The 27,385-nt window shown below is 42.2% G+C and overlaps 3 protein-coding genes across 4 annotated transcripts; all 3 read left to right on the top strand.

Annotated features, from left to right (window-relative positions):
- Window positions 1–3,011: 3,011 nt before the first annotated feature.
- Window positions 3,012–5,294, top strand: btg4 (B-cell translocation gene 4; the record flags this gene model as incomplete). Its single annotated transcript, XM_079738949.1, has 4 exons — window positions 3,012–3,184; window positions 3,613–3,750; window positions 4,439–4,730; window positions 5,070–5,294. The coding sequence occupies 4 exons, from the start codon at window positions 3,012–3,014 to the stop codon at window positions 5,292–5,294; spliced, it is 828 nt and encodes a 275-aa protein (XP_079595075.1).
- A 1,374-nt stretch (window positions 5,295–6,668) lies between these two features.
- Window positions 6,669–13,413, top strand: LOC307077444 (heterogeneous nuclear ribonucleoprotein A/B-like). Of its 2 annotated transcripts, XM_079738869.1 has the most exons (9): window positions 6,669–6,742; window positions 7,574–7,902; window positions 8,386–8,554; window positions 8,764–8,922; window positions 9,149–9,280; window positions 9,395–9,530; window positions 9,690–9,842; window positions 10,227–10,314; window positions 12,460–13,413. In XM_079738869.1, the coding sequence occupies exons 2-8, from the start codon at window positions 7,592–7,594 to the stop codon at window positions 10,295–10,297; spliced, it is 1,131 nt and encodes a 376-aa protein (XP_079594995.1). In that variant the 5' UTR covers window positions 6,669–6,742; window positions 7,574–7,591; the 3' UTR covers window positions 10,298–10,314; window positions 12,460–13,413. The 2 variants fall into 2 exon arrangements, with proteins under 2 accessions (XP_079594995.1, XP_079594996.1); XM_079738870.1 differs by lacking the exon at window positions 10,227–10,314.
- Window positions 13,414–17,502: 4,089 nt separating this feature from the next.
- aldocb (aldolase C, fructose-bisphosphate, b) lies at window positions 17,503–27,257 on the top strand. Its single transcript, XM_079738144.1, has 9 exons — window positions 17,503–17,620; window positions 20,060–20,176; window positions 20,815–21,026; window positions 21,415–21,469; window positions 21,550–21,710; window positions 22,004–22,087; window positions 25,110–25,284; window positions 25,577–25,776; window positions 26,065–27,257. Exons 2-9 carry the CDS (start codon window positions 20,065–20,067, stop codon window positions 26,155–26,157), a joined length of 1,092 nt encoding a protein of 363 aa, XP_079594270.1. The 5' UTR covers window positions 17,503–17,620; window positions 20,060–20,064; the 3' UTR covers window positions 26,158–27,257.
- Window positions 27,258–27,385: the final 128 nt, after the last annotated feature.

Raw genomic sequence — 27,385 nt, 5'->3', positions numbered from 1 at the left:
TCCTTTGACAGCTCTTTGGTCTTGGCCATAGTGGAATTTGGAGTGTGACTGTTTGAGGTTGTGGACAGGTGTCTTTTATACTGATAAGGAGTTCAAACAGGTGCCATTAATACAGGTAACAAGTGGAGGACAGAGGAGCCTCTTAAAGAAGAAGTTACAGGTCTGTGACAGCCAGAAATCTTGCTGGTTTGTACGGGACCAAATACTTATTTTCCACCATAATTTGCAAATAAATTCTTAAAAAATCAGACAATGTGATTTTCTGGATAATTTTTGTCTCTCATAGCTGAGGTTTACCTATGATGAAAATTACAGGCCTCTCTCGTCTTTTTAAGTGGGAGAACTTGCACAATTGGTGGCTGACTTAATACTTTTTTGCCCCACTGTATATATACTTTTGTTTTCAGTTTGGCTCAATTTTTATATATTTTTTTGTTTTTGTTTTGAGTGTACGCTCCTTCTAGAGTCTTTAATGTGAACTATTCTCTTTATTGGAGAAAGCAGTGATTTTCAAAGCGAGTACTTTTATTGTGAGTGGGTCACACATACCCGACAGTTACACACAGCTACACAAAGCTGTAATAACACAGCAAAGCTAAACAGCGTTTCAGTGTGTGTGGTCCAGGAGTGCTGATGTTTTGACTGCATCAGCCCTCAGTGTCAGAGTCTTTATGAGGCTTATCTCAGGGTGTACAGCGACACTGAGCGGCTGAGGTTTAAATACACCTCGTCTGGCCACGGGCTCAACCGGCATCGTCACTAGACCAGTTGAATGCTATACTGTTTACATGACAGACTTTCCTCAGTAGACAACGCTCCTAAACCAGTACGCTCACCAGCGAAAAGCACAGGGGATTTTGCTCAAAATGCTAATCCTTGAGTTTGCAGGGTCAAACCAAAGTGTGGTCCTTTTTTCTTCAAAATTGGTAGACAATCCATTTTTCTACGTGTTTCTCTGCATTTCTACACAGCAATATTTTCTAGCATTATGTTTTTATTTACTATGATGAGTTACTACTGACGAGGGCAGAGTTAGCCAACATCAGTGTTCAGTGTGAATTTGAAGATGTCAGGGTTTGAGGTCTGTTAATTTATATTGATTGTTTCTTTGGTCTTCCTGTCCTTACATGGTTGGGAGAATTGCTGCAGTCCTTTAAAGGAAACTCTGTTTGTGTATAACTCAGGTCTGCCTATTAAGGCAACTTATTTATATACCTTATAAAAAAAAATATTGATCTTTGGGGCTGAGTTCTGAAGTTTGAGTTTGAGAATAAAAAATATTTATTATGTTGAAATGTGTGTCCTGTGTTTTGTATTATTTTGACAGGTTAACTCAGTTTTTCTTCATTGGCTTCTGATATAGGGGATATTTTAAGCACTGGACACAAGCTGAACATTTGGGGGCTTGGAGTCCTATGGTGGAACTCAATAATCAGCTCAATAGTGATGATAATAGGGCGCCACATTTTAGAAGCAGAGTATAGTAGCCTATGTCCATTTCTAGGAAACATTTAAAGATTTTAGATGTTTCCTGGTACCTTACCTGGTAAAGAGATACGCCAGTCTAGATGGGGACGGTAGGCAGCGCTTCGCAGCCGCTCTGACGTCATTACTGTTTGAGACTTAAAAAATAAACTAGGATCCCAGTCACACCCAGCAAAGGACAGGCGTACAGGTGTGTAGTCCTACCTGCTGGGTATGCACTACTTAAGGAGTGACATTGTATTAGCAAGATTTTAGATAGCGCTATTGGTAACACTTTACAGTAAGGGTGCACTATGGGACATTCATTTAAATAAGTAAATGAAGTAATAAGCATAGGGGTCAGGGTTAGTGGATTAACCCTAAAGCTATTGAATAATGTCGGCCTGTGAATGAATACCTTAGTTAACATGAACTACATTAGTAAATTATTACAGTACCATTAATGCTCAATACTGCATTTGTCAAATGTTCATTAATGCCCTATTGTAAAGTATTATCGTGCTAGTTAAAGCGAGCTCATGTTTTAAGCTGTATAATTCAAGATTACTGTCTATTTGATCTAAATCAATAATGATGCATCTTTCTTGGCCCCATAGATAAGTGTATACTCAAGCCCATTACCCATGAATCGTTAAATCTCCAACAGAATTATTGAAATAGCGACATTTGGACTCACACTTTGGGCTGACTTTTTGTTTGTAATGTTTGAAGATATACGATTAATAAACCTAAGGATTATCAAGTTGCTTATAGGATGATTGTTTCTAATCATTAATCGTTTCTAATCATTGATTAGAAACAATCCCAAAAATACAAGCAAAGTATCTGTCAAAACATTTTACAAAATACTCTGAATGTTAGGCCTAGTACAAACCGTTTGCAAATTAAATTGGGATAATGAAAATTAGATCTCACATGTTTAAGTTCCCCCCCCCCCCACCTGTTTAAATCACCGCCCCCTCCTTCTCACCAATTAAAGTTCCCGCACCACCCCCCCTCCCTCTCACCTGTTTCAGTCCCCAACCCCTCCCCTCCCTCTCACACATTAAATTAACCATGTGCAGGTGTGTGTGTTCACCAAAGCCCCGAAGTTTACCATCCAGAGGGTCTTAGACCTGTTTTATTTTTCCATTATCTGGTACACGAATGAAAAAAAGAAAGTTGTCGGTATTTTAGAGTTAATGTTGTTGCAATATTGAGTAGATTAGGGGCTGCATGTGTTGAAACCATACAACAGGCCTGCGTGCTTTTTTAGGTTCCAGGAGCAAATTTGTTTGCTTGAGTGGTCCCGCTTACCGTGTGTTTAGGTTTTTCTTATTTAGTTAAATTGTTTTTTGGATTATGTGAAGTGCAACCCTGGTAGGATTTTAAGATGCAACAGTGTTTTAACCTTAATTAAGAGTTTGGATGTGTCTAGTTTTGTGATTGTGCATTTGCTGGAACAAGTGTTGGTTAGGAAAGTGTGTGCCTATATCTATATATATATATATATTCTGTTGAGTATCTCCTCTACAATTGTTGAGGCCATGAAGGAAGAGATAGCTGCCGCTGTGTTTTTCATTGCCCGGCTGGTAAAGAGATACAGCGGTCTAGATTGGGACGATAGGAGGCGTTTCGCAGCCGCTCTGACGTCATTGCTGTTTGAGACTTATAAAAAACACTGGGATCCCAGCACACCCAGCAAAGGACAGGCGTACAGGTGTGTAGTCCTACCTTCTGAGCATGCATACTCAAGGAATGACATTCTAGTAAAACTGCAAAAAAAATCGATGCACAGGCAATGCATTGGTTTAATTTTTGTAGAACACAACATATTCTTGGATATATTGTGACCGATCACTGCTTAAAAATACACACGCAATGAATTGCTTTTGTTGTGGATACTTATTCCTTTCCTCTTTTCGAATTTATCATTGTTTTATTGGTCTCTGAACATGCAGAAGGCCAGTAACCATGAAGTAAAGGGCTTCCTTAAGTTATGTGTCAAAATAAGTAACTAAACTATGACCAAATTACGCTAATTCAGCCCTTGTGACATCATCACACCTGACTAGGCCTAATTCATTATTCAGCTTCCTTCATGGAACGGTCCAGAGCTGCCATCAATTTTGCACCTTGTCTTGGAAGGTGTCTGCGAATGAACCGAGTCATGCTGAGGGACCCGGTGTTGGAGCGGGCCTGTGTCCGGAGCGGCGTGCGATACGAGGGCCTGGGCCTGCCCAGAGAGCTCACCCTGTGGGTGGACCCAGGGGAAGTGTCCTGCAGGTAAGCAGCCAAACCGCGCCACCCTATCACGACCAACCATGTTCTCATTCTATGGTCTCAGCCAAGGGTGCGATTGAGGCTCCAAACTATAAAATACTGCTGATTCACCTTAGAAGGGGTTGTTCATCCGAATGTATCATGGGATTTAATGAGGCAAAATGCTCGCCATTTTGAGATGCCTCGAGATGTAGTCACATAAGATCTTAAGTAAACATAATTCAACCTAGGCTAATCAAAGCATTGTTTTGCCATCTTTTTTTATACGAGAAACGCAGTGGCGGCTTGAAACACAACACTTTAACCTACAATGTCCCAATTATCACTAGACATGACCAAAACCCCATTACTACCTATTACATTCCTATGCTTCCCACATTGCGGTGCCCATTCAGATGTGACATCACAATTGCCAAGCCCTGTTGAGGTATCTCTATCAGGGGCACTGGAGTCCTTGCGGCATCGATGTTGCCACTCTCAGCCAAACGGTTCCTGATTCGAAACCTAGAACTGTCATCAGACTACATCTAGTTGTCGAAGTTGCTTAACCCTTACCTTCTCATTATGGATGTGCCTCTGAAATCGCCGCAAGACCCTTTGCAGGAAAATGATGTGATAAGGTGTCTTACTAGTTGTCTAGATAATTTGGCCCCGGTCTGATAGAAAGTAACGATGTGCTCTGTCTCTCGAGATATGGCGAGCACACTGCTCCGTTCTGCGTATCGCTGCTGAGTGGCGACAACAGCAGTGACCGGGAGTTCTCTCAACGCATCCAGCGCGCGGTGGAGCGGGCCAGCCTGGACATCCCCTCGGGGGCCTCATCGGACGACGAGGAAGACGTCTCGTGCGGAGACTCCAGCCGGAGCAGCTGCAGCAGCAGCAGCAACCCATCGGTGTCCCTCTATCTCCCCGCGTCCGCCCCTCTCTCCCGACCAGAGCAAAAGATGATCCCCACCGTCAGCAACCCAAACAGCATCTACCAGGTGGGCTGTGCGGCTAAGCTGCACCATCAACCTGTATTCAAATGGACGGGAGTGTTTTTATTGTAAATATATATATTTGACGTTGTATGCTAGTTGGTTTGGAAACCTGTATTCTCTGTGCTCCAACCCCACAGGAATCCAGATCGTTAACCTTTTGAAAGGTTCATTTTCAGAAAGTTAATTTCCAGTTTTTGTTGTGTTACAAAATGCATTTTTTTTTTTACCTTGAATATCTCCTTAATGACCCCTCGCACAAATACATGCAAGTTAATGTCGATGCCACAAACATGTGATTCAGTTTCTCTCCACCCAACACCTAATCCTATATTTTCTCCTCAGTTCAACGAGTTTGCCACTAGCACGCCCCAGACCTGGGTCAACTACCCCAAGAGGAAGGCTTTTACAGGGGACGGATTTCCGCCTCACTTCCCCGCTGCTGCTGCTCTTCCTCCTCCAGGCCCCCAGTTCCATGGGCAGAAGGCGTTTAAGTCCCACCGACCAAGTTTCTCCTTTTCTGGCCCTCGTGTTGACAAGTACCATTGGGTGAGCAAGTCCCGCTCATAGACTTGGACCACATCCAGAACCTGGAGAGCTTAATTTGTTCAAAGGTGCAGAACAGCACTGTAGTCAGCTGCTCGTCGCCTTGAAAGAATTATTAGTAATTATTATATGAATTATGGAACTTTTTTACAGGATAAAAGAACGTTACGATCTGAAACAAAATTATTGTCTTGACTGTTTTATTTTTAAAGGATAACTGTTGAATGATTTAAATTGTGAAGATTATGGTTCGAAGTGATGCTGCTTAAGCATGTTTTAAAAGTTTCAACTATTTTAAATAAAATATAACTTCTAAATGTATTTTCAAGTAATCTAAATGTGGATCAGATGTAAATAAACGGTTGACAAGAAATGTCTGGCCAGTGTCTTTCATCTCATAGTATGGATACAAATTGAACTGTAAATGGAGTGCTAGGTTGCACTAGGTCATGATTGAACTGAAGCATGTATCAAATATCAGGAATTTAACCCAAAGTGTATTTATCATGGTGTGGTTAAATAACTATGGGGGACAGGTCTCGAAATCCAAGGTGTCTAAAACATGGTTAATTTGAAGCAGGTTATAACTGGTTGAAAAACAGTTGTGAAAAGGACAATCCAGGGGAAAAGTTCACATGAGCGATGAGCTATATCTGGTGTAATGTGCTGGTTGGTTTGGAGGAGTGTTCGGATCTTGACAACTAACTATGAAAAGGGATCCCCTATAATGGATTAAGAACCGGTTGTCATGTTTTATAATGCAACCTGGATAGAGCTATTAGCATTTGTGATGCAACAGATGTAGGCCTACAGGTTTTTTTTGCGACTCTTTAACACGTGCAACACTACACGTGTGTATAATATGGATCATGTTATGCAACGCAATAGAGAATATAGTTTGAAACTATTGTAACGTGTGGTAAACCGACCAATAAAGCTTAATTTCGCTGTACTTCCCGTCACGAAACGCATCGAATAGTGATGTTAGATTATGACAAATCTTGGACTACAGCAGACTCCTAGTAGCCCAAGGTTTCCTCGTGGTGGATTTATTTAATTACGTCTCATCAACTCGCAGCACAACAAACCAGAAGAGGATCGTCGGATACGGCTACAAAAATCTCGGAAACGACTTAACATTGCTCAATCAAAACACGGAGAACCGTCCACGTCGGGGTGTATTTAGGAAGTGGGAACAAAATATGAACATCAAGCAGCCAGCCATACCCGTTGTAAGGATATTCCCTCCTCACAATACAGCAAACGCCAGTTTGTTTTTGTCAGCTCATAAAAGTGACCAATAGAAAGCCTCCTTCATTACAAGGCCCGCCCCCTATGGCCTATCACAGCCGTTGTTGTTGTAACGTCTTGTAGTTCGCGCTCACATCCGGTGATATATATTTCGCCACGAGTTAGCGGCGAATTCGGAGTGTCCATCTTGAGAAGCAAGTCACCGTCTCCTCGTCTCTGAAGTAAGCGCATGTTTTGCTTCATTCGCCACAAAAGCTGTTCGGTAAATCGATTGTGTTATTATGGTTCTCGAGTCCAATGTTCACTCTTACGTTGCATTTATCCGTAGTTTAGCAGCTAGTCGATCTGTGGTCTGTTTTGATCGGGAAGAAAGTGCTAAGTGCTAAGCTAACGCGCTTTATGGGGGGACGGCCGCACAAGGCTTTGCCTAGAACCCCGCTGTTTGTATGTACCATTGTAAAATAAAACAACATTTATGCCCATTTAGTGTGCAGAAGTGCGCATATTAGGCTCTTTCACATCGGTATAACCCCCCAGGTGTTCAGTGTACCGGTGCAGGGTGCTGTGTAGAGGTTTGTGCCGGGCCTGCACCGTGCATCGGGCGGTAAGGGAGCTCGTAAAGCGCGCCCGGCTTGAATCCTCAAAATGGAGAGCAGTGTTGTTTAAAGTCTCCGCATCGCTATGTATAATACATTGTGGCTATTTGTCGATAGGTTTTATTTTGCCCTGCAAACACTTGCATAACCTCGATACAGTATTTTAGTTTCACACGAACTGCGACATTTTCTTCCGTATTCGACTTTAGCTATTGGTTTCCATATCGATCAAAAGTCCAAGGAACCCATCTGATATTATTGTACGATGCATCCATCCATTTGTGTCCAAATGGATGCATCTAATACCGACGATTGTTGGGTTTGTTTTTGATACATTTTCTGATCCATTGTTGTACTAGTTCCCTCGATAACCCTTTGTCCTTAATTATTGCTTACTTGTTACAGAGTGCAACATGTTTTCCAAGATGGTCCGATTGTAATTGTTTTCTCCATTAGCCCCCCCCATCCATCACAATGAGCGACACCGAAAATCAGTTTATGGAGACTTCCGAGCAGAATGGCAACGAGGGAGAGGAGGAGCAGAACGGAGCCGACCAAGAGGAGTTTGCTGTCAAAGAAGAAGAAGAAGCCGAAGGCGAAGTAGAAGGGGACGTAGAAGCAGAGGCAGAAGGAGACGCGGAACCAGAACCAGAAGCAGCAGAAGGAGGCGAAGGCGACATAGAGGCAGAGGGAGAAGGCGAGGGAGATGCCGAGGCAGAAGTAACGCAGGAGGAAGCCGGAGACGGTGGAAAAATCAACGCTAGCAAAGGAGAAGACGATGCAGGGTAAGAGGATGTTACCTTGGAGAAGGTTAAGACATGCCCGGCGTTCTGATGCCCTGTTTTGACACGACTGGAAGGAACAATGCACTGGTGTCTGCTAATTGACCATTCGGGCTCAACATGACCATCGGGATGCAGGACGACACTGTTGCATTCTACTTTTTTGGCTAGGTGTAGAAAATCGAATGGTTCAAATTCAAGGTCTCAGGAGAAAAGGTAGAATGTTGGCTTTCCCTTCTGTTAGTTTAAAGTGCTAACTCGCGAATGTTCTTGACTGGTAAATGGCTTTATTTTATGTAAATATCAAGGATTCTGTGTCTAGAAAGTATTAGTCATCCACTGTAAAACGTTTTGCTTTGATGGCAAAATTAACAATTCAGCTTAACTTTAATTTGGAACGCTATTGAAAGGGCCCCAATGTTAAGCAAACTGAAACTAATGGCTATAGGAGAAGGATGACGAAGTAACTTTCCACACTGTCTGCAGTAAAATGTTCGTGGGCGGCCTGAGCTGGGACACCAGTAAAAAGGACCTGAAGGACTACTTCTCAAAGTTTGGCGAGGTCTCGGACTGCACCATTAAGATGGACGCCAGCACGGGCCGATCCCGCGGCTTCGGGTTCGTCCTTTTTAAAGACTCCTCCAGCGTGGACAAGGTGGGTGGATCCAGACGCTGGCTTGGTTGCGCTGGTACAATTCTTAGTCTATAGCATTGGTTTTTAAAACAATGGGTTTTAACATTATGGAAAACTTGCACATGCAGTAACGAAATAGCCATTTTTAATTGCTGCCCTTACTATTTGAATTCATGGAGCCATATTGTATTCCTTCCGTGCGTGTGCGTGACGTTTTTCCTTCGGTATAGGTCCTAGAGCAGAGCGAACACAGACTGGACGGTCGTCAAATCGACCCCAAGAGGGCCATGGCCATGAAGAAGGAGCCCGCAAAGAAGATCTTTGTTGGGGGGCTGAATCCTGAGGCCACAGAAGAAACCATCAGGGAATACTTTGGAACTTTTGGAGAGGTTAGTCCATGCTGTCATGTTGTGTGGAAATCCTGACCCCTTTTTACTATATTGAATGTATGGGAGACCTTTGCTAAATTATCCGGGAAAAAGCCTATGTTGTGTTGGAATAACAATTCATACTATTGTATGGCTGGAGAAATTAATGTCACATTGGTTTTCTGTTACCTATATTGTTCCATTTACTTTTCTTACTTATTTGGTTATATTATGTATTTTCTTTAAGATTGAGACCATTGAGCTGCCAGTTGAGCCCAAGATGAAGAAGAGGCGGGGGTTCATCTTCATCACATACAAAGACGAGGCCAGCGTCAAGAAGTGTCTTGAGAACAAATTCCACACGGTTGAAGGCAGCAAGGTACCACTTCAAGGGAGCGCGAAGGACTGCAGGAATCCTTTTGTGACACAAAAGTAGGAAAGCTTAAGGCCCTTGTTGGACAGGGCTTTATTATGTTGTGTCCCGTGTCCCCAGTGTGAGTTGAAGATCGCCCAGCCCAAAGACGTGTACCAGCAGCAGCAGTACGGCGGTGGCCGAGGGGGCGGCTACAGCGGAGGTGGTGGTCGTGGCGGCAGGTGGCGCGGCGGTGGAGGAGGAGGAGGTGGTGGAGGTAAGGGCGCTGATGGTTCTTTATTGTGCTCCTCCCCCACAGCGTATAATGGTTGCGCTCAAGGAACTGATTCCATGGTAGCACGATTTTAGGTAGCCAATATAGCCAATTAACAGGTATGGATAATTGTCCCAATTTGTATTCATTTTTTACACTCAGCCCAGAGCCAAGGCTGGAACCAAGGCTATGGTAACTATTGGAACCAGGGCTACGGTTCCCAGGGCGGTTACGGAGGCTATGGTGGATACGGAGGCTACGACTATGGCTCAGGCTACTATGGTGGATACGGCGGCGGCGGCGCTTATGATTACAGTAAGTACTCAAATACTAGGGATGCACCAGTAGTGTAATTCAAAAGATCTGGATTGCCCAAAACTCAATCTCCCATAGTTGTATCCAAGGCATAGTCGGTAGATCTACCCTTTCAGATCTACCACACTATTGGCAAATTGGAAGATACAAAAACAAATCCAAATTTGTCAAACTAAAATGGGCCATATCCAATAAAATGGCTAGCTTATTGTCTAACATGCTCTAGTGCTGCATCCCTGGTACACGCACACAGCAACACTGAGCGGCGCGCTGGCTGGCTGGCAGCGCTGTGGCATGTGGCTGGCCTGACGGGTGGAGCTGCCTGACTGTTTGACTTGTCTGTGCTCTAAGGTACTCAGTGGCCTCTCTCTCTGTCCCCCGCAGACCAGGGCAGTGCCAGCTTTGGGAAAACTCCAAGACGGGGAGGCCACCAGACTAGCTACAAGCCATACTGATCACATTGTAGTGCAAGGTATGCTATGTCTTCATAGTCAACACTTGTGACTACCACAGCTGTCATGGCACACATGGGTGGGGACATTGGGGGACATCATAGTGGACAGGCTGTAGAATATTTTATGTAACCGTGACTGAATCTCGTTTTTATCTGGCCGATGTGGCAAAGCTGGCAGTGAACTGCGTTATTTTTAAATTAAATGTCTTAAATTGATCCCACCGACCTCTTCACTATGTGACCCTTGTTAGTTTGTAATGTAATGTTCAAAGTGCCTGGGATTAATTGTATTAGTATAGTGAGAAATTGGCCCATTACACCCCCTTTTTTTTATATTCCCTTATTTATGCACCCTCTTTGGCTGTAGATTTATGAGATGTTACAGGAGAGAACCTGCATTCTACTAAAATACACTAGTAAAAGACAAAGACTTCAGAAATGGGTTGAGGTGGACCACAAGCCCATGGGTTTTGCTTATCTGGGAGATGGGAGGCTATCTGCTTTTCAGCTGCTAAGCATCTTCACACTTGCGGGATGGTTCAGGATCTTAAAAAGCTTGTCTGCTCATTATAAATGTAATTATCTCTTGCATTGTGAAGCATCTTAGATATTTCCAAAGCCTGTAAAAAATATTTGGGCTCAATGGTTCACTGAAGGCATGCATAAGAAAGTCAATGACCATCCTTTCTTGCCAGCCCTTAGGCTTCAGTTACCAAACGGTGCATAAAAGTGTCCTAAAGTTACACATACCTACTAGTTAGCAGCACAGGCTAGTTTCAAAACCTGAATCATCCCTTCATCCTGGGGTCTCTTCCTCTGCTTCTGCCTCCCTAACAACATGCTGCCAAGGGCTTCAAACGCTTCCACGCTGTGCCCTCAACTAACATGATCTTATGCCCACTCAGCACATCACTGATCTCCAGTCTAGTTGGCCTTAGTCTGTTATGTATAATATATATATTTATATATTTTATTTATTTATTTATTTATTTATTTATAAATAATACATTTGATTATTCACATGATGGTTGAGATTAATGATAATCTAGTAGAAAGAAATGCTGAGAAAATCCATTAAATTTCAATACAAACTACTTTAAATTAGTGTGGCAAGAGTTAAGTGTTGAATACCCTAGTAGATCATGCAGAATCAGTCATCATTTCTGTGACCTATTGTCTAATTTAGACTTTTGCACTGGGGAGCTTTTGTTACCTTGCCACTCGCATTTCCCCACTAAATGGGAGCGGGCTGTGATTATGTAATTTTCTGTTTGCTTTGTTCTCATACGGTGACTCAACTTCAGTTTGACTCCCCAGCACGTGCTCAGTCTTGATTGGGAAGCCCAACGGCAATGACTCGACCCACAACCATATAGAAATGCACGTGCAAAATGATTGGGCATTTTCCCCACAAGAAGGGATCCTCATCCATTCAACTGGCATGTTGCGCGTGCGCCCAAGTAATTGGGCACAACCAAAAAAAACATGATTTTAAATTATTATTATTTTGCTGCTCTAAACAGTACATTGTAACAATATTTGACTGCAGATTCTATGTTGGCTTGTTTAGCCTGAAACATTTGTAGTTTTTGGCATATACAATCCTTTTTCTCTTAGGGTACTTTGTACTCCATATAATTTGTTACTTCCTTCTAATAATTCAATGTTAAAAATTACATTTTGCTCAAATTTAAGCTTTTAGGATATTTTGCTGCATGGAAGTAATCTCTTATAATGTATCCACAAAAGGTAGTTCAGAGGAAACACGCTTTAATACCCCAGGGTTTGACAAGGTGTTGACCATGATAATCAAAACAAATGTTTGGCAATGCCATTACAAAGTTTGAAAAGGAAGTCAAATCATAAATCTGACGATCAGGACTGCCATCAACCATAAAAATTTCGGAAGTATAGGCGTCAATCTGTTGCTTAACAGTTTAATAATTTGTATTAAACAAATACAGCTTTGCTGTTGGCCAACGGTACATGCTTGCAACGTAAAAATAAATGTAAGTGGTCAGCCCCTCTGATGGCGTAAGGATGCATGTCTGCTTTCAACAGTAGCATAGACATATTTTAACACAAATTTCTGTTGACTTAAATTGGTTGTGCAAATAAATGGTTGATTTGATTTTGTTTAAATATTTCTCCTCTCTTCCTCAGTGCTCAAGTGATCCAGTGTAAGATGAATCGGACTTATGGTAGCCTGGCGGGGACACAAGACTCCACTCAACTTTTATGGCAGACGACCATTTTGTACAGAAACCATCAGAATAAAATGTAACTTTTTCCAATTTTTTTTTACCCGTTCATGTTTTGTTTTTCCCGTAGTTTTCTTTTTTTCCCACATTTCCACCACTGGAAGTGTTATTTTTACCGTACTTTTTGGTACCTTTTGATTCTAATGTATTGTAAGGGTTGTATTTTACATGTCTGCTGGCTTTACAGAACAAAACATTGATGCTGTAAAGGAGCTTTTGTTTTGTTTTTGAAGAAAAAATAAACATTTTTCAGTAATTTTTTTTCCCCCTGTTCTGGTGCTTCCAGACTCTTGAGCCAAGTCTTAAGTTCACCTGGAAGGGCACAAGGTCAAGTGGGTTTCCTCTGCAGTAGGGTCTAGTTACTGAGGTTTAAAGTGGCCATGGTTACCAAATTAACAAAACAATTATATAACTAAATTCCAATGAACCAAAAGTTACTTTTTAAATTCAAAATGTTAACGATTTTTCTCCCCCTTTACCACATAGATGATGTTGGGATATGATAATTCAATGTAAATAAGACTTGTAACTGCGAAAGGGAATGCTTGCCTCTTTTGTGTCCTCGTCCACCGGTGCGCACCTTTCTGGATGTTTTGAAACCAAGCGCGGTGTCATCAGATATGACTAATGCGGAGAAGGGCTTGTTGTATGGACTGCTGTCTGGAAGGGGGGGGCGGGGGTGTTATTTTCGCTTCTGTCTTGACTTAATTTGTGTGGTATGCCTTTTGTTTTAAGTGATAGCTCTGGAATTAGATGTCTACAAAGTTTGTTTATAGGAACAGGCCCTCTGGGGTCTACACAAACTAGTGTATTTGGCAGTTTGTTAGTAATAAAAAAAACCTTTGGTTTAAGTGTCTTCTAATGCTTAACGGTACTGTTAATGATAATGCACATTGTAACCGGAGACCACTTTGTTCCCGATTTATTTCACTGTCAACTTTGGTTGCCATTTATTAATCTTTAAGTCTCAAAGATGACTGAGAATCCGAGTTTGTGTTGAAGAACTAGTCTCATCGTCTGGGTAAAGGTATGACTTAAGTGGTAACTGTTCAATGTAGTTTATGCAGAGACGCAAGGTAAACGTGCTTGCGTTCGGCAAATGGTTCACGAAGCATCTCCAACACGGGTAAGAATTGTTATGGAAGTTGTCGGAATGGTAAATAAACCACGACTACAGGTTTGAATTAAACATAAACTAGATTCATAACTGCTTGGAAAATCTAGGTCTAAGCAAAATAATTTGCGAGAAGGCTTAAGAAAACGAGGCTCCTACCAAGGGCCGGGAGCGGCTCTGATCAAAATGGGGGTCTTTCGGATATGTTCATGGACTGGGAGAACAACGGGCAGTGACTTTCTCCATCCTGGTCGTATTGTCTTTTTGTCTCGACGTTGTGCTGCAGCTGGGGGTACAATTAAGAGGCCAAGAAGAACCCATGACAACTGGTGTGGTTGCCCTTGCATCCAATCCACAGCCTAGACTGGGTGGACCGTTTGTATTGGTTCCAGGCTTTACACTCTTTATTTAACGATTTCAAGAAAATTCAATGGAGAAAATGAATGGGAAATGTATCCGGAACCAGAGCTGTTTTTTAAAAAAAAAAAAATGGGGGCGGGCCCTGTAACGCCCTTCAATGTTAGCTACCTTATCGGAGGACGTAATAGAACAGGACGTTTCTTCATTAGAAATATCTGGCTGAATGTGTTACGGTACAGGTTTGCAATCGGGCTAACCTGGCCCTGGAAGTATTAAAACGAGCCAATACAGTTGTCTAATATCAGGTAACAGTTATCTATTCACGCAACCTCAGATCCTAGGCGTTCTCACCTCACCATTCATTTGGTTTTCCCTGATCGCGGTAGCAAAACCAGGTTGCATAACTTTGGATCAGTAGTCCCACAGAACGATTGCGATTCAGCAACAAACGTGATGATTCGAACCACCAATAATGATGTTGTGATCTTTCTTTCTTTCCGTGGAGCAGGCCTGTTTGCAATCATGTGCTGAATGCATCTAGGAACTTAGTCTTGATGGATTTGTACTATAAGCCAACAACTTGGCTTACAGTATACAAATGTGGGACGTATAATGCCTACATGCTTCAGGCCCGTATCAGGCCTACATATTTTGTGAGCCTTTCAGCCTCACAAAAAAAAAGACCAGAACTGGCCTCCAGGTTATCTGTGCCTAATACAGAGAAGTGCTAGTACAGTGTAGTTTTAGTACTACGTAGTACAGTGTAGTCGTAGTACTAGTAAAGTGTATTAGTAGAACAAGTACATTGTAGTCGCAGTACTAGTATTTAATACAGTGTAGTAGTATTACTAGTACAGTCTCGTAATACTAGTACAGTGTAGTAGTAGTACTAGTGCCTAGTAGTGCCGTCATTACATTTGTATCAATGATTTTAATATATTAGTAAAAAATTTGTTTCATGAATACCAAACTATTTACATTATTTATGTAAAATTGAGAACATCCTATTTACAGAAAATGGTACAAGTTAAGCTTCACATTTGTTGGTTCGTCCACCAGAGCTTGCTATTACACTCTCATCCTCCATCACGCGCTATTACACCTAGCATCCACCAAAATGCAAACGCTAATATATACATTTGGGGACAAACAGATCATTCAAAGGGTTATTCAAGTTTATTTTCAGCGCATGTTCAGGGGCTTTTCAGGAATTATTCAGAGGGTATTCAGGAATAATCTAGGGATTACTAATGGTTTATTCAGGAGTTATTCAAGGTTTTTTTTTAGGGGTTATTCAGGGTTTATTAAGTAGTTGTTCAGGGGTTATTCAGGGATTTTTCAGGGGTTGTTCAGAAGTTGTTCAATAGCTATTCATGGCTTTTTCAGGGGTTATTCAAAAGTTATTCAGGTCTTATTCAGATAAGGAATTATTCAGGGTTTTTCAGGAGTTATTCAGTAGTTATTAAGGGATGTTTTCGGGGGTTAATCAGTAGTTATTCAGGGGTTATTCAGGGATGATCAGTGTTAATTATCTGTTCTCCAGCTGATCCTAGAATTGAGAGAGAGAGACCAGATTGCTATGCTCGGCGAGGACTCACCATGTCCCTGCAGCTGTTCTGGGTCCTCAACCCCACCTCCGTGCTACCTGTCCCAGGGTAGCCCCTCGATGACATCTCACAGAGTGACCCCACCTCCGTCCTACCTGGTCCAGCGAGCCTGCTCCTGCGTCAGTGGCAACTGTCTCTCGGTGTGAGGTGTTTGTTTGAAGAGACTTGTGGATTGGTAGTAGTACTGCTATGACCAGGCTACTTATTTGCATACACACTGAGTTAAACTGTGCATAGCGTGATGAAGAGCTTCCCGCGACCAAACGGTCAGGTTAAATTACCTTGACTTTCATAACTTTGTTGCAACTGTGGGGTAAATGCATGTATTACAAAACATTAAGCCTTCTGAATACGCAACACTTGATCACATTGGTTTACTTAAAGGGTCTGATATTTTCCCAGAAGAATATATTTGTTACAACAGGCCTATATTTTCTTCTATTTATTTTCGACAGAAAATCCCAGGAAAACAATCTCCTTCCTATGGTTGATCAGGTATTAAGTTTCTCTAGACCTTGAGTTCTCTTGTCTGTTTATTATGGAGGTCAGTCTCAAATAATATGAGCAGCACATTGTGATCATGTACATAATATAGGGGTGCACAACAAACCTAGAACTAAACATAAATGCAATATTTTTAAGGTGATTGTCCACTTCTAACTACCAGTGTATTCCAACTTATCTTTGAGTTGATTGTGATTTAAGACTAGCAATGACCATGACTATGACAAGTATTGAAACTTCAGAATCGTTTACCGCATGCAGGGTCCCGGATACAACACTGTTGGCAAAATAAATAATTATTTCTTATTTTCAAAAAGAAAAATTTAACCACAGAACTTTAAACATATAGTAGGCATGCCATCACCTGTATTCCTTCCACCAGACTCCGTACTCTCCAGATGCCTGAAGTCTAGCACCGTCCCACACAACTGCCCCTATAAATGATATTTATATTACGCATGACATATTGTATATTCAGATGTGCATTTATTTTTCATGTGTTTTCGACTGATTCCCCTTGACATTGAAGACATTCAGCCTGATGAGCCCATTGTGGGTTTCCCGTATTGTTTCGAAATGTACAATATTTCTTTTGTTCCTAAATGGCACTGGCACTGTATAATTGTTATTTTTTGTTTATTAAACAACTCATTGTTTATTTGTTGTTAATTTATTGTTTACTTACAATGTTACTAGTTATAGGGTTCCATGAGGTCAAAGGTTTCGGTTCCGTAATGCATTTTCTGAACATCAGAATCAAATATCTTCTTATTGAAGAAATGACCCAGAATGCCTCACTAGTACATGCAGAAATCGTTGCTGTTATTGTATATGTAAGTAAGATTTCTAGATTCTTTTCGTACTTTACAATATCGTGTGTGTGTGTGTGTGTGTGACACACACACACACACACGCACAAACATACACACACACTGTCCACTCTCTGTGAGAGACAGTGTTATTATTATATAACAATGTTCAAACAAAATGGGCATATGATGATAAAAACATTACTCAACATAAATAGCCTCTAATGGAATCTCGATGGATATGATCCCTGTGTGATATGCATTTTCTGTAGCCCTACTAATCATTGAATACATCATAATTATATAATGACAGTTAATGTATTAAACAATTTTGTAACATAAAACAAGCATCCATCAATTCTATCCACTATTTTTATTAACTTTGCTTTTTCCACCAACATTCTTCCTAAGTATTGACCATTGCAGCTTCATACTGCATTGTTGTTTGAGTCATGGTCGTGGCTCATGCGCAGGCGCAATGAGCCAGTTTAAATAAAGGGTTGATGATGAACACCTCGTCATATGACGTAGGGATGCCAGGCTCCGCCCATCGCTAGGGTTTTGTAAAGAGTCACGTTGCGTTGCGGGCATGAAACAGCAGACAGGCAGACGCACTCCATCCCTGCATCGCCAGCACACCTGAGTCGTTCCTCTCGTATCCATCATCAGGTAAGAAGGACTACAGCCTAGTTGTAAATGAGCTATAAGATAACTCTGACCAACCAATGTTGTGCATACCCCCTGTAAATAAACCTATAAACTAAACTAAACTATAGGATAAACAGCGACATATTTCATCTTAATAAGGTAGCTTGGTGATGTAGCAATACATCTCTGTGGCATTTTTTTTCTTCGTTTTAAACTATTTTAAACTAATCGTTTATTTATTTAAATAAAGGGTATCATCTGCTCTGCGACGCATGTCATTTTGCTTCGTACAGCAGAGAGACGATGGGCGAAACGACAAGGGTCAGTCGTGTTGGTTATATTAGTTGGCTGCTTCATTAACCATTTGTATTAGCTACTTTACATACTTACTTATATATTCGTAAACATGAGCATTTTCCTAAATCTGCCCTGGGAGGCCGGTGTCACTGGGAGGTGGGTGGGGTCTCTCTGGCTGCGCAAAGGCACGTAGACCATTTCTGGTGGCACGACTGGTCTTGACTTCAAATTCCATTACATGATATTCATCAAAAGGGGTTGCTTTGCTTGGCGTAGTCCAATCCAAAGGATGTCTGTTCGATATGTTGGCAAGTATGCACACGTTGAAAACGTTTGGTGAAGTAAACAAGGGTAACCTCTACATCCAGGATTGTAGATTACAAACAGGCAGGTGATCCTCTTAGTCCTGCTGGATCTCAGCGTTCCATATATAAACTGCAGCATCGCACGTCCATGCGATCCGTGACGGGACTCTCAATATCGTGACAATGCCATTCCACACACACACACACACACACACACACACACACACACACACACACACACACACACACACACACACACGCACACACACGCACAGACACACACGCACACACAGACACACACACGCACACGTCAGCTTCCTTCAAGCTCTTCAAACTAAAGGATAATGGCAACAATTCACAACAGATATATTCCACATTCCACACATTACGCCAAAGTTGGGCCCACCTCAATGCAGACAACATTAACAAGACCAGCTGAGCAGGTCCAATAATGGTGCTGACAATAATGCTTGGAGTCGGATGTATACATCTGGAGGACTTCCCTAAATAAAACCACTGAGCACTAACAATAAATGAGAAAGTTTGAATCAGGGTTCGAAGGGCCAAGGGATCTGGCAACATTGGGAATATGGTACAAAAAGACGTTAAACTGACCCACGAACCACAGTGCCAGGGGGAGCGGCTTGTGAACTGAATGTAAATGAACAGTCTGGCTAGCGGCCATGTCTCTCATTGTTTGATGTAATGAAGACTGGCAGGCCGGTTCATATGAAGGCGATTGCATAATCTCTCTTGTTTCCCTCTCTCTTTCTCTCACACTCTCCCTCTAGTCTCTTTGCTATCTTGATTCTATTATAAATCGTTTTAATTTCACAGATAAATGATTACACAAATGCTCAATCTTTTTCTCTCTGTCTCTTTCAGTAAGTCTGTCGGTCTCTCTCACACTCTGTGTTTATCTCTCGCTCTGTTTCTCTCCACCTTTCATGTGGTTCCCCTGTCTCGTTCTTTATCTGTCTCTCTGTGTGTCTCTAATCGCTGTAGCTACACAGTCAGTGTGTATGGAATTACCTAACTGATTATTAACGGTTGAGCGAGGGAGAGGAAGCCCATTGGCTATTGGCCGTGTGTTAGGACCTAGGCTACTGGGATTGTTGTTTTCTAGAGCCTTAGACTTGTGCGGTGTGCAGAGACACATAGAAATATATGTTAATATTCAGACGTATGTACATTCATATATCTTTGCCTCATACATAAATACAAATTTAAAGTTGTAAAGAAGAAAATGTGTACAAAAAAATGCATAGAAATAAAAACGGTAAACATAAATCAATATGAGAGAACCAATCTCCCAGTCGAGAATAATAGACACACAAAATGATGATGATGAATGTAGATCCGGTGTCTTGAATTACATGATGAAATTTAATCAGACAAAGACTGGAGAGGGGGTTGTATTACAACATAATAATGAATCAGCAGTGCTTGGGAATTAACAAGTCCTCCAATTTGTGGCGGTTTGATTTCAAGTCATCGCAAGTCACAGCAAAATATCAGCCAGCAACAAGAGATTAACCAGCGACTAGAATTGTTCAATTTATCAATTCATTGTGTATATAGATTAACCAGTAGATGTTATCAAACCTCTAAAGGTAATCTAGTAACTAGAGCTAAACCGGTATAGAGGTAAACTAGTAGAGGTTAAGCAGTATAGAGGTTAATCAGTATAGTGGTTAAACGGTAACTGACCAGTAGAGACCTTAAACCAGACGGTTTACGGCTAGAGGTTAACCATGAACTATCGGATAACAGAGGTTACCCAGGAGAGGTTAACCGGTAACTAGAGGTGACCTAGTACCCAGTGTAAGCTCTCCATCTCCTGTGGTTATGTCCTCAGCCAAGATGACTCACCAGTTCCCCGCCCTGACCCCGGAGCAGAAGAAGGAGCTCCAGGAGATCGCCGAGAGGATCGTCGCCCCGGGCAAAGGCATCCTGGCAGCCGATGAATCCACTGGTACTTTCACCTCTCTCAATCTCTCTCTCTTTCTCTCTCTAGCAGTCTCTCTCACTCTCTCTCTCTCTCTCTCTCTCTCTCTCTCCCTCTCTCTCTCCCTCTCTCTCTCTCTCTCTGTAAAGCCTCCCCTACGAACAAGATGTGTTGGGCAGCGCTGTATGTTCTCATTAATAATACTGAATCGTCATATTACATATTATAACTTATAGTTATAATAGGTTATTTTTGTATTATTGTTAAATGCTACACCATGAATGAGGATACTTCCCTTTGTCCCTATTGGTTAACATAGTAAGGTGAAAATAATTATTATGTCTGTACAAAACATACTCAATTCTGTTAATTTAAACTGCCTAGAAAGGATATGCATCTTGCTTTGCGTTTATTTGCATATATAATTAATAATATATATTTAATAATATATCGTTTTACCAGAGTATATAACTTCTATTCTATATTATATTTAATATAAAGTGTATTTAAGGAAGTAAGACTGGCAACTCGGAGTAATAAATCTTCAGGGACAGAGCTGTTCACCAGTGTTTGACATCCACATGTGCTCTGTCACCCCGGTGTGAGTGCGTCCTAGCAGCACCATGCCTGCACAGCATAGAGCAGTGCCGTGTGTATGTCCACAGGTAGCATGGCAAAGCGCTTCAACCCCATCGGTGTGGAAAATACTGAGGAAAACCGCCGGCGCTACCGCCAGCTCCTCTTCACCGCGGACGAGCGCATCGACAGCTGCATCGGGGGCGTGATCTTCTTCCACGAGACCCTGTACCAGAGCAGCGACGACGGGACCGTCTTCTCCAAGCTGATCCAGGACCGAGGCCTGGTCGTGGGCATTAAGGTACACCTGGACCCTGCTCGTGAGGTTCTCTCAAAGCCTGGGGCTCACTCTCTATCTCGCTGACGCCCCCTTTCTCATGCAGAAAGGAAGAGAGTTAGAAGAACACTCCCTGCAGATCTCTCTTACTTAGCTGCCTTTAGCGTGGTTGTAAACATACACACATACACACAGATGAATGCAGCATGGAGAACTGCATAATTAGGCCGGGATCTCACAAATAAGAGGACGGTCACGTGAAGGAGAAAGTTGCAGTGTTGATTTATAGTACTTCAAAAAAACAATGTATTTACTCCCACCATTCTTTGTACGTACGTCAAGTGGCCTCATAAAAACAACTCTTGACTTACAAGGTAGTATTTATGGGTAACCTTTGTTTATTTTTCTGCAGGTGGACAAAGGTGTTGTGCCCCTTGCGGGGACTGACGGGGAGACCACCACACAAGGTAACCCCGGGACCACCAAACACACTCCAAGTCACACACACATCCACGACATGATGTCTAACGTGTTTGCTTCCCTCCAGGTCTGGACGGGCTGTCTGAGCGCTGCGCCCAGTACAAGAAAGATGGCGCCGACTTCGCCAAGTGGCGGTGTGTGCTGAAGATCTCCGAGAACACTCCCTCTGAGCTCGCCATTATGGAGAACGCCAACGTCCTAGCACGCTATGCTAGCATCTGCCAGCAGGTTCGTTTTGGTGGCTTTGTATCTTTTTCAAAGAAAATAAACTGCTAGCTTGATATGTTGCTAGTTTGCTAGTGTAGTCTTTGTGGCGTAGAATCAGCCTAGAATGGCATCTTGCTGCCTAGCTATTTTGGGATCTTTTCAGCTTGGCATCTTGCCGACTTAGTGGATTAAACTCTTGCTATTTTATCCTCAAATCTAAGTATACTTTTCACTGGTCTTTATATCTTCCTATATTGGTATATTGTATGCTGTTGTCTATATTCATGGGTTGTGAACTGGCTCCTGGTTTCTAGAACGGGATTGTCCCTATTGTGGAGCCTGAGATCCTTCCCGACGGAGACCATGACCTCAAACGCTGCCAGTACATCAGTGAGAAGGTGAGCTTCCTCACAAATCGTTTGTAATATGGATTTATCTGGATATTAACAGTGTGACAATCTTACGACTTTATAATAGCAGGCCTGGCGGACAAGTTACTTTGACAAGTTGGTCAGTGTGCATGTGCCAAGCAGCCGTTAAACACACACGTTAAAAGACAAAGGGCAAGATCGATCCTGAATCCCGCAATAACTTGCGATATTGATATCCCCCCCCCTCTTCCGTCCGTGGGACGTTTCCGGGACGGTGGTGAAAAAAGATAGTTTTAACCCCCGATCAACACACAAGTCACGTGATCTTAAAGAGACAGCGTCCCTATAACACAGAACAAAAACATGTCAATAACACAGTATGGTGAATTATGTCTAAAGGGTCCACAACAAGGCTAAACTTTATTGCTCAAGACTACACTTTGTTGCTCACACATGCATGCCAAGCGGCCTGCAGCTCACACACACACAGCACACGCGAACGCACACATACACCGCACGCACACACATGCACACCTCACTCACACACACACACGCACATGCACACGAACACACGCGCGCGCTGACGCAGATGTTTCAAGACAAAGGCAGCGCAGGACACCGTATACCCACACACCACACACACATGCACACACAGACACATACACACGTGCGTTGAAACAAAACAGCAAGATCGATCCCGCATCCCGCAATGTCGTGATATTGTATCCCCCCCTCCCCTCTTCCGTCTGTTTTAACGGCGTCGCCGTCAACAAACTCTCCCAGGTAAGACGTTCTGTCTATAGACTGTAGAAATTGTGAAGAGACAATTTCTCACCTCGACAAGCAACGACAGGTCGTTCATTTTGTTATATAAAAAACGTTAAATTCAAACATTGTGCCGACCGGCATATCAACACACAAGTCACGTGATCTTAAAGAGACAGCGTCCCTATAACACAGCACGAAAACATGTCAATAACACAGTATGGTGAATAATGTCTTTAGAGTCCACCACAAGACTACACTTTGTTGCACAAATGTAATATTACCCTCTTCCTTGAGCCTCCAAAAATGTCTTTACACTTTGTTCCTCAAACTTAATATTACTCTCCTCCTTGAGCGTCCCGAAATGTCTTGCGATATTGATATCCCCTCCCCCCCCCGTCTCCTGACAGTTTTAGTTTTATTCATTTTTTTAATCTCAATGACGTATTCTCCTGGTAAAAAAATAAATAAAATAAACATTTTAAACTCTCACGTCATTAACAATCCGCAATCTTGCCCTCACACCCCCCCTTCTCCCTCTCCCCCTCTCCCACACAAGGCTGTGCTTCATTTCACTATAGTTTGGTAGGTTGCTGCCTTAGCTGTTGTTACACTTAGTTTATTTCACTAAGGTGCTTCTGTAAATGAACACAATTTTCAGCTGTTTGTTATTATTATTTTCAACCAACCAATAGTAGTTGAAATGCATTTTTTAAATGTCAATGTACTTTGAGCCCTGAATAACAGTAAAAGCTTTTGAATAATTTATTTGCATTCATAGTATACTACACTTTCCATTTAACAATTACCCCTGTAACCCATAAATTGACTCATTTTATAATGTAACCAAATGCTCACACACTAGGTGCTTAAAGACACATGTGTAAGTCCTGATATTCTCCTGCTATTCTCCTGATGGGCTGTATGTGTGGACAATATATCATGACATTTGTAGTAGTATTTTCTCCGTAGGAAATGTAAATTACCTTATATGTGAATGAGGAGTAGAAAGTCTTGATGACGCTTCTGCATGTCATTGAGTGGCCCCCTAAATGATATCAGCCTGTTGCCTTTTGTTCGCTGAATGGTTAAAAAATATTTTAATGTTGGCACTGCTTTTATGGAGTCATTCATGGTGAACGCTAAAAGATAGGTTGTATCATAACCCTATACAACAAAACATGAGTTCACAGCTGCACACGAATAGAAAATTATTTTTTAATTATTATTACTGACAACAGTCAGCTGAACATTATAGGGTCCTGTCCTTCCACTCCCTGTTTTCACGGTTAGACACAGAAATCAACTACATTTGTCCAAGTGTTTGTTATATGTGAAATCAAGCAAAAAAATATGCTCTTTCTCCGGTAACGCAGTTGTTCACAACGCCTTTCTTCTGCATCATTTCTTCTATTTATCTCTAACTCATACTCTTCTTCTTTCATCGATCGATGCTTCAGATTTTGTGGATGCAACAGAATATTTGATGCATAATTTTAGCAACATTTAGGATGATCGCGATGAGTTCTGCCTGTTCTGCCTCCATTTTGTCTATGGTCAAATCAAAACAAACTATAGTGACAGCGACCACACTTATCTTGCCTCTTGCAAACTTAGACCCTACGTCATATCCCACCCCTTGCAAGCCAACCCCCCTAAACCCCCCGTTGATTATACTGCTGTATAAATGACATTGATGTCAGAATATAGGGAAACAAGTGGGAATCACCCTCAGGGTCGAATCTCCTGTTATACAAATGTGGCAAAAATGTGTGAAAACAGCTTATAAGTAGAAAATGATTATGCTTGCTTCATAACTTAAGGAGAAAATGATTATGCTTGCTTAATTACATAAAGGGGAACCAAAATGTTATACATTGTAACATTATTGGCAAAATGTTATTATATTATGCGCTCAGAAATTTGATACATAAACGACTGGGGTTTCCAGATTTAGCTATGGGTTAAATTACAACTAGAGGTTGAGCGCTCGCAATACAAGCGCAGAAACTCTAGTTTGTATAATAGTTATAATTTCCTTGATCATTTAGGCCCTTTAAGGCATATTTGATTTTTATTCAAATTGATACTACAATATACTACGTCAAGAGCTGTAAAGGAGTTGGCGGGATGATTTAATGAGGTCACACGCTGGTCCATTGTGATGATCTCGTGTTTATTTATGTTATTGTGATATGGGTTTGCAAACAAATAGTAAATAGAGCATCATCTCCATGTGTCTTTGTTTCCAAATGGCCGCCCCCTCCTCCCTCTGTTCCGCTAGGTGCTTGCGGCCGTCTACAAAGCGCTGTCGGACCACCATGTGTACCTGGAGGGGACACTGCTGAAGCCCAACATGGTCACAGCTGGACACTCCTGCCCCCACAAGTACAGCAACGAGGAGATCGCCATGGCAACCGTCACAGCCCTGAGACGCACGGTGCCCCCGGCCGTCACCGGTGAGTCATGTGCTTCGTCAGGAAGTCAATTCCTAAAATTAGAGATGAGATTTATTCCGCAGCACTGTGTGTGTGTGGGGCGCCCCGGCGGCTCAGCGGGTAGAGGGGGTACCAGTAAGGCCCTGTCCTTACTGCAGGGACCAGGGTTTGATTCCTGCCCGTAGTCCTTTGCTGCATGTCTTCCTCTCTCTTTCCCATATTTTCATGTCTTACTCTACAATTATAAGGGGAAAACCTTGAAAAAATAGTGTGTGTGTGTACATTATATGGTGGATGATGTCTCTATCCCCAGGCGTGACCTTCTTATCTGGCGGCCAGTCAGAGGAGGAAGCCAGTATTAACCTCAATGCCATCAATACCTGCCCCCTGGCCAAGCCCTGGGCTCTGACCTTCTCCTACGGCCGCGCCCTGCAGGCCTCTGCCCTCAACGCCTGGAAAGGAGAGCTGGACAACGAGAAGGCCGCCACCGAGGAGTTCATCAAACGGGCCGAGGTGCGTTTGTTGGAGTGCGATAGGATTAGAAAGACGACAGTCACCTTAATGTCCTCTTCAGATGGGATTTCATCGCCAAGTCTGTAAATGTAGAAATAACAATAATTATTTTTCCAAATAAGTATATACTAAACTTATTTTCTACATTTTCTAATATCCCATAATAATAACATCCTATTGTACTTTGGATTCCCCTTATTATGGCTTAAAGTCAGCTTGTTCAGCTTGTCTTTAAAAAGACCTGTTTTTTCACGGTTGTTTCCATGTTTCTCTCCGTGCCTCCTCCAGGCCAACAGCCTGGCTGCACAGGGCAAGTACGAGTCCTCTGGCAGTGGCAACGCCGCGGGGCAGTCCCTCTACGTAGCAAATCACGCCTACTAAGCCCGCCCAAAGGACTACTACATGCTGCTGCGACAACACTTAGTCCTATCTGCTCCGCTCCCCCTCTCCAACCCCAACTCCCCCCCTCTATAACCAGCCTGCTCGGTCTACTGTACTTTAGAGTTAAAAAATACCATTGTTAGACGTGTGCGCTTAACACATAATGTGAAACAACAATGGTGATACATACCAAATAAACAGCAAGGGGAAGAGGCTGTGTTTTCTGTTACTCTGAGGACACGAGAGATCCTGGTGGCAACTGTAAAAGGGATATTATTTAATGTGTGTGAGCAGTGATTGGGTTTTTAAAAGTCAAAGGGGATTGAGCATGTTGGGAATGGTTGATTTTTGCTTTGTTAAAGAAAATGAAACCGAGCACATTCTGTAGGTATCTTGACCTTTCTCGCAGACCATTGTAGATGACGATTGTGTCGATGCAGGTGGTATTTCATCTTGGTGTTTTGAGAATGAGAATGCAGTTGTGGTTTGTTTGACTCCTGACACTAACACATCTGTCCTGCACTGGAGCCAGTGGATTGGTTACTCAAGTCAAGTTAGAGAGAGGACCAGATTTTAAGAACAGCCAATGAGATTAACTGCAAATAGTTGAATTTGCTGATTTACCTAATTTATCAGAGAATGTCTGAGTAAGATTGCTTGAGTGACACACACACACACACACACACACACAGTGTAGGTTTAACTAAAGACAGCTGTAGCTCCAGCAGCAACAACTTTACGTCAAAATGCTCAATCATTCATCTTAATGTTTCTGTTTGTCTAATCCTTAAAATGCTTAATAAGGTACTGTATTGTGTGTCTGTTCTAAATGTAACAAGAGATATACATTATCTATAAATCCATGTATTTGGTTGGGAAGCTATCAATATTCTGTGGTGCTGGTGTTTTAGTCCACTATTGACCCTTCACTGAGGAGACGGCTTCTGCTGCTCTTGTCACCTGTCACCTGTCACCTGGGGTTCGGGGGGGAAACAGTCACTGCCTGTTGGAATGTTCTATTGTTTGTGTTGATATTGTTCTTTGAGCACTTGGTGTGTAAAGTAGTGGAGAAAAAAATAAATAAAATACTAATGACTACACATGTTTGATGCGCAATCGTTTTGTCTTTCTACATGGGCATTTTAGTTTAAATATTTCGTTTCAATATCTACAATACCGATTATTTTAGCATTCTTTATCATCAAACGATTCAAACCATAAATTGTAG

This window comes from Pollachius pollachius, assembly GCF_949987615.1.
Source record: "Pollachius pollachius genome assembly, chromosome: 6".
Classification (NCBI taxonomy): Eukaryota; Metazoa; Chordata; class Actinopteri; order Gadiformes; family Gadidae; genus Pollachius; species Pollachius pollachius.
Note: the sequence above shows the minus strand (reverse complement) of the source record. Positions and strands in the feature narration are given on the sequence as shown.